At 42.0% G+C, this 7,786-nt stretch overlaps 1 protein-coding gene across 1 annotated transcript in view; it reads right to left on the bottom strand.

Annotated features, from left to right (window-relative positions):
- Positions 1-3,215, bottom strand: part of agxtb (alanine--glyoxylate and serine--pyruvate aminotransferase b) — a gene marked incomplete at both ends in the record, with an annotated part of 3,964 nt that extends 749 nt beyond the window's left edge. The window contains 8 exons of the mRNA XM_084057354.1: positions 629-698; positions 1,289-1,387; positions 1,534-1,618; positions 1,785-1,855; positions 1,934-2,034; positions 2,388-2,452; positions 2,592-2,784; positions 2,943-3,215. Of these exons, the coding sequence (XP_083913480.1) occupies positions 629-698; positions 1,289-1,387; positions 1,534-1,618; positions 1,785-1,855; positions 1,934-2,034; positions 2,388-2,452; positions 2,592-2,784; positions 2,943-3,215 (957 nt within the window). The remainder of the gene's footprint in view (positions 1-628; positions 699-1,288; positions 1,388-1,533; positions 1,619-1,784; positions 1,856-1,933; positions 2,035-2,387; positions 2,453-2,591; positions 2,785-2,942) is intronic.
- Positions 3,216-7,786: the final 4,571 nt, after the last annotated feature.

The raw sequence follows: 7,786 nt of genomic DNA, 5'->3' as shown, positions 1-7,786 counted from the left end.
GGGACAGAGAGCACAACATCAATACCTGTGCCACCAAATGACCATGAGGAAGACATTGAGGCCCCAGCAAACAGGGAAACAAGGTAGGGGACTAGGACAAAAAAACAATAAAATTGATGTCCACTAAAGCAGAGGAACAGGGAGGACAGAGACACAATTATGTGCATTAATAGAAACATGACTTATAGCTCACACTCGCAGTCAGACATCGTATGATTTATGCTAGCCAGCAAGGGTAGATGATCTATTTCTGTTATCATTTGCTAGCCTTTTTGTTGTCACCAGTCTTATCACCACAACAACACATGGCAAACTTTAACTAGTGGTCATTGATCATAATAACATCAGTTGCTCAATATGACCTTGGTCTTTGTTTTATTTTCTTTAGAAAGAGAAATAAGACTAATGTGGGGGCAGAGGTATTAGGTTGAATGTGGTGGCTGAATATTTGGATTTGTCTGAGCCTACTGACATGTCATGTAGGCTTGCTGTAACTCATCTGCCGTAACATATGCAGTGTGTGTGTATATGTAAGGTAATCTTACATCAAAATATAACCAGCATGCCTCATGGAGAAAAAGTCAATCATTGTAAAATGATTGACTTTTAAAAAACAGGGAACTGTTACCTTTTCTGCAAGAATGGCCAGGCTCTCTCTTAGGGCAAAGAATCCAGACACAGGGCCTGTGTGATGATATCTAACAAACAGGACACACACACACACACACACACACACACACACACACACACACACACACACACAAAACATGTCAATATCTTAAATAGTCTTGCACAATATATTAATACTTTTCATTCTGGTGTTAAATTACTCATTTTGCAAGACTCAATTTGTAGTAGAATTTTGCATATATTTTGTATAGGCTATGATGGCTTAGATCAGTGGTTCTCAACGTGAGGTCCGGGGACCTTGTGGAGGGTTCCAGGGGGTCCCTGAACAAAATGGACCCTCACGTGTCTGTAAGTTTGAGATTGTACAAATGGAACCAAATGGACCCTGAAGATTTAGTAGATTTGGGGAGTCTTTTCTGAGCCTTTATCTGACGGTTACAGTAGAGAGAGGCAGGAAACACAGAGAGGGTAGGGGAGCGACATGCAGCAAATTACGGTGGTATCCGCCCTAACTGCTAAGCTATGGTAGCCTGGAATCCAGACTGATTTGCTACATTCGGTGGATTTATATCAAGTGGGAGTCTGTGGCCTAATGCATATCAAACTGGGGGTCGCTGAAATAAAAAATCACTGTCCAGTCTGTATTCAGTAGACTTACAGTCTGGCTGGTTGTCCGTCATTGCCCCAGTAGTTTGACAGGTGAGTCATGTCAAAGAGGTAGGATACTGGTTTTGTTTTCCTGTTAAACATCTTCTGGCTGTGGAAGGTCATAATATACAGAAAGAGATAAAGGAATGTTTGCTTCAGGTAATTTTTCCCCCTCTATCACTAACTATATCATTGAACTTTTGAAATATGCAAACATGCACAGTTGCACACAAAAGTGTACACACACTCACACACCATGCTCTTTCATTGAAGGAGATGGGCGCTGTGCCAGGGGGTGCATTCAGAGCCTTCTGGGAACCAGTGTACAGGATGTCAATTTCTATGAAAACGATTACAGATTAGATCACACACACACACACACACACACACACACACACACACACACACACACACACACACACACACACACACACACACACACACACACACACACACACACACACACACACACACACACACAAATGAATGATTTGACTGTCCCTTACTTTGCCTGTCCATGTAGATAGGTGCTGCCCCCAGTGATGCAACTGTGTCAACCAGGAAGAGGCAATTGTGTCTGGAGCAGAGAGCCAGAGAATTAGAGAGTTATCATTAACACATCAGCAGTCATACTTGACAAACGTATGTGGCTCACTTCAGGCATATGTCTCCAATGCCATCTATTGGGTGGACGAGGCCGGCAGACGACTCTCCATGTGTGAGGAAAAACAGAACAGGCTTGCTTTTAGCCATGGCCTACAGATGGACGGGAGAGATGGCATTAGACATATAGACTATGCTGTTGATATTCACGCATCAATTCTATGCATGCTGTTTATTCAGGTATCAATTAACCACTTTTGCCCTATTTTATACTTAAGCTATTTGAAAATAGCTTAAATGATGTTTATGATGTTTGAACATTTAGAATATCTTAAATATTCTACAATTACATGCAAAATAGGGACGCCAGGGAAAAGTAGATTGAGTCTTATATTTAAAAGGCTTGGAAAGATTGAGATGAAATAGGGTGTAGATACAGGGTTTTTTGTTTCCATTTCAGTAGTAGCTTCGGTAATTATAGGCTACTGAGCAGACATTATGCCTACCTGTTCAATTTCCTGCAGGGTGAAATATCCACCAGGTGATTTGACCATTCTAGTTACATTAGCACCTAAAAAAGGAAAATGATGATAATAAAATAAAAATGTAATATCGTACAGGAGAACCACAGCCAATGACAATGTAATGAACATTATCATTAGGATACTGTCTCCTTTGGAGACCCAAGGAGTGCGTGCGTAAATACGCACCCATTCTTTCCGCGATTTCTGCCACGCGCTCTCCCCAGATGCCATTGATGGCCACCAGCACACTCTCTCCAGGCTCCACGGTGTTGAACACCGCGCACTCCATGGCAGCGTGTCCGGATCCGCTCATTGATAATGTCATGTTGTTCTCCGTCTGAAAGGCGTACTGGATCCCCTTTTTAATGTCGTTCATTATCTAGGAAGCACATAGCAAATAGTTTAAATACATACATTTTGGGCAATGTATCAATTCACTTATTGGTTTTGCGGGATTTCACTGTAGAGAGAAGATGGCCTTTTTTACCATGTTAAAGATGCCAGTCAACTTCCCAACAGAAGAGCTATAACATTTACCTCATACATTTCTGCGTGTAGGTGGCCGATTATAGGCCTTCCACCTGCGGCTTGGACTCGTGGCGGTACGTTCGAAGGTCCAGGTCCAAAAAGGTAACGGAAAGGTGCTTCCAGCGGCCGGAGCATGCAGGCTGGCGGCGGGACCGGCAGAGAGGACATGGAGCGGTCTAGGCGCTGCAGCAGAGGCGCACTCCTGGAGGCCAGAGAACCCTCCAGGGTCGTTGCCTGCTGTGCGAGCAGTGCGCCCCGACTAAATAAAGCCCGCTGCATCATGGCTGGGGGGGTCCTCGCTCCTGCGAAGCCGCTGAGTTGAGAGATAGTCACCGAGCAGACGAGGGGACTGAATTTGACTGAGTTTTTAGAGAAGATTTAAGATAAACAGGTCTTTGACCTCTTGGCCATGGGGCGTTGTACGTCACTCATTTAACTAGAGGCTGTGTAATATGATGCCCGTCAGGATATCTTGTCACAAGGAATGTGTTTTAATCATAAGCTAAAAAAAGAAAAGAAAAAAAATACTTTCGGAACTAATAGGTGGAGTGGTAAGGGGTGGAGTACAACATTGGACTTTAAGGGGCTTTTCTTCACAGCTATACACAAAATAAATCATTGTTTTCTTGGAAATTCAACCCATTTATTAATGAATGCTGTTACTCTTCAACCTATTAATGGATGCTACTCTTCATTAATGTGTCGGTACCAATAATTAAAAACACACTGGCATGCATATGTCACACCCTTTACGTGACTTTTACTTGACAACTCAGAACCAGTTCTGGTTAGTTTGGGGTTGTAGTGAGAGACATGGGACATGGTTTGTTAATCTTTTCCCACCCCATGAGCCAGTGCAGTTCAGGATATTAAAGAGGAGTCTTCCCTCTCTGAGAGAGCAGATTGGCTGAGACGACAGGCAAACAGACAGGGCCCACGTGCACAAACACACACACAGACACATCTCTCGAAGCACAATGGCAAATGTTTCCTTTACACAATAGTAGGCTACACAATACTATTACTATTTTTATGTCAAGTCCTTTCTTTGTGAAGTAAGAAAATGGTTCAAAATTATTGATCTAGGTAATGTGCCAGTTAATGACCCATAGTTTGTTGACCACATAATCAAGCCGCAGTTCGATTCCAACTGGAGACCTGTGTTGCACCAGTTTCCTGTCTCTTTCTACTATCTAAATAAAACCTGTTGTTTTTCCTCCTAGTCAGGTGGTCAGTATACACCCGTTTGATGCAAACAAGAGGTCCCTCTTAGTTATACAATGCTCTGTTTGACCTAGATTAGAAACATTGTTCCTCAAAACACTACTCCTTCCCATGCAGAATGTGGATACATTCATGTAAAACATCCTGAATAAAACTGATTGAGTTTAATTTAACTTGAATTGTTTGGTATGGGAAATGTATTTTGCCTTTTCAATGGCCTACATAACAGAAGAGCTCGGCTTAAAGGTTAATTTACACTTCATTCTATGACCGTGTCACTCCTTGAAAAGTGTGACTCAGCTGAAAATAGGTTAAATTCAGTGGGCTACATTGCCATAGACCGAGTATAAATTAGGATTAATAATTATTTGCTTAGTAGAGTAGAGTAATTGAACATCTAGTGTTGTGTAGTCGTACAGCTTGCTTTGTCCGGTTTTTCTCAGCTATTATGCCACAAGAAGACTATGAGTAGTGATGCCCCTCTCCCTGTCCAATATAGTCAATAATTACACTGGCTAAATAAATGAGACCCAGTGCTGTTTACTTCACATTGGCCTTTGTACTACAGAGAGGAACATTCAAATTTCACCAACGAGAGTAGAGAGGATTGCGGTGGAATATAGAGAGAGTTCATACTAACTTTTACCTCTTTGATTTTTGTGATAATATTAGGACCTAATACCTGTTCTTATGTCTGGTGATGTGTAACATTGCTAGCAAGTGTGCCAGTGTGATGCTTGAATTTCAGCTTTAGAATATGTTAGTCCTATACCTCAGGACAGTCAGAGTCTTACTACCGTAGTTAACATTAACTGGGGGTACTGTGGCCAACCTCCAAACGTGGACAAAAAATCTAAAATAATTGCTCCATTGATTAGAAATTGATAACTCAAATTATGCTCCTCATTGACTTACATTGTACGGTGAAACAGCCAAACAGTACTGTTTTCTTCCTAATAGAAATTGTAAAATCAACAGGATTTAAACATTAAAAAAAAAAAAAACAGTACTGGGTTTGGTGATGTTCTATATTGTCTGAATCAGCTTTGTTCAATTCAATTCAATTCAATTCAATTCAATTCAATTCAATTCAATTCAATTCAATTCAATTCAATTCAATTCAATTCAATCTTTATTTAAGATTCTCTGAGAAATCATTCAGGGTGACCCTGAGATTACAAACAAATGAAATCAATTAAAATACAAACATATATTTATGATTGATTTTATACAAATAAAATCAATCATATGTAATGATTAACCACTTCAGCCCTATATACTTTGCCTTATGGCGAATAACGAAAATAGCTATCTATGTTGTTAACTTGTAGATCTGCTTTTTAGTAATTTTTGAAAATGTTTGAAAATGTTCACCTTTAATGCCATGCCCAAAATAGGAACGCCAGGGTTTAAGTTGTTAAATACTGACACTCTCACTGAGAAGTGCCACTGTGCAGGATTGACATGCATTGTAATGTTCACTGCATGTGTGCGGGCTGTCCAGCAGATGGTGATCAAAACTGTCTTTTGCTTATTGGAGGCTGGTTCTTTACACAACACTCCTGTTTATATTGATAGAAAAACATCATCATACTGACATACTGTCAGTGCAATGATGTTTTTCAACAATAAAAACAGGTAGAGGTTGATCATTCAGAATAATATATTATTTACTGATTATACATAATTTATATAACACTTAACTGTAAAATGCTTTAGATTAAAAAATACTTTCTAAGTGGCACATGTTAGATTGTTATGTTGCATTCTTTCCAAGTATTATGGGAATTCCTAATTATTCCATTCCATTGTGCAATACATCAGGGCCATTCAGCACCATGGACAGAGACCTTTTTGGTATAAGTACAGGGCAGGCTACTGTAGGCCTGCTGAAACATCAAGTGAGATTAAAAAAACTCGACCAGCTAGCGATGTTCAGTACTGCTGTCTCCACCTGATAGATCAGAATCTGATAGCTTCAGAACCATGGTTTGAACCATGAACGTTGCCCCTGGTCCCTGGAACCAAACTGCATATGGTTCCTGTGGTTGAAAAGTTTCTGAGTTAAAGGGTGAGTTCCTACCAGGGAAATGTCTGTGTTCATAAAGGGCAGAGTCAGTAGTGCTAGTCCCAATTACTATGAGGCATTAAGCAATTGACCAATTTGACAGTATAAAGATCCTATCAGTCTTATTACAGGGAGGCTATGGTTGGAATCACTGCCTTGTTTGGAACTAGAGTTTGGGAGCAGCCTCAAAGGAAAATGAATAGACTCCTTCTCTTCTCTCTTCCTCGATCCTTCTCATTGCGCTCTGTGCCTCATCCCCTCTTCCCCTGTTTCCAAGCAGATGCCAGTACCCCTTGAAGAACTCACTGCAGGAGTCTGGGAAAACTTTCTCTTTTCTCTTCTTAGCACTGCACATTATTCATAAATATCCTCTTTGAGCTGAACTAGAATTTGTTGTCCTATTTTCTTACTTATGTGTACCTCCTATAGCCAAGAATCCCATATCATGTGGATGTGGCAGTGTGGCTAGTTAGTGACATCCCCATAATGTAAATTCCCTGCTGCAGCCGAAGGCCCTGAATGCTCTGGTTAAGAATGGCAATTAACTATAGCTTATTTGATAAGAAAGTCATGAGTGACTTTTGCTCTGTAGACCTAAATGATTGTATTATCAATGCAAGGGACAACCTTTCATTCAAACAGTGAGTTGGTTATAAGTGAGTGCATGTGGACACGGGCATGTGGACACGGGCAGTGACAGTATTTTTGCTCAGACACTTGTTTCTCAAACCACAAGTGCTCCTTCTGGCCGATATGAAATCCTACTGAAATTGTCTCTCCTGCGCCTCCTGTAGGCTTCCTCTCAGCTTTCCAGCCGTCTGCCTCTACACAGAAAACACTTGGGCAGGTGAACTGCTTACTCTTATGAAACAAAGGACACAGGCTAACTGCAGCTAATCTAATGTGTATCGGGTTGTTTACCGTGATGGGGCCCCCTCGGGTGCCTCGCTGTCTCCTTTCCATTCTCTCCGTTTCTCCCCCAGCCTCTTCCACCCTCTCTGCATTCATCACACACTTTTTTTTCTCCTCTTGTTTTCTTTCCATCCCTCCCTGATACTGTGTACTATAGCCTGCATTCTCATCCTGGTACCCCCCCCCCCCTCTCCCTCTGCCTGTCTCTCTCCTCCCTCCCTGCTTCATCTCAGGGTGCTGCATCGCTCTGTCTGGCTTCCTCCCACATGATGATGCTGCTGCTGATGTCATCGCAGCCTACTAGCATCCCTGACTCGGCCTGTGCGGCCATTTTCCCATCACACTGACAGAGGCCTCTCTCAAGCTCAGCACCTCCTGCATCCATCCAACCATCCATCATATTTATCCATCCAACCCTTGCTCCTCCCTCCCCTGCCTCCCTCTCTCTTTTTCTGTGACTGACGCACCACTGTGTGCCAGGCTCTGGCCCACCCTTCTCTCTCTCTCTCTCTTTCTCTCTCTCTCTCATTCTGTCTCTCTCTCTCTCATTCTGTCCCCTCTCTCTTGCCAGGGGCGGATTCTACATGCATGGATGCACTAAGGGATGCTGTTAGCTGATCAAGGAGTGAGCAAGAGAACAAACATATCA

Source organism: Gymnoscopelus microlampas (assembly GCF_963454915.1).
Source record: "Gymnoscopelus microlampas genome assembly, chromosome: 5".
NCBI lineage: Eukaryota > Metazoa > Chordata > Actinopteri > Myctophiformes > Myctophidae > Gymnoscopelus > Gymnoscopelus microlampas.
Note: the sequence above shows the minus strand (reverse complement) of the source record. Positions and strands in the feature narration are given on the sequence as shown.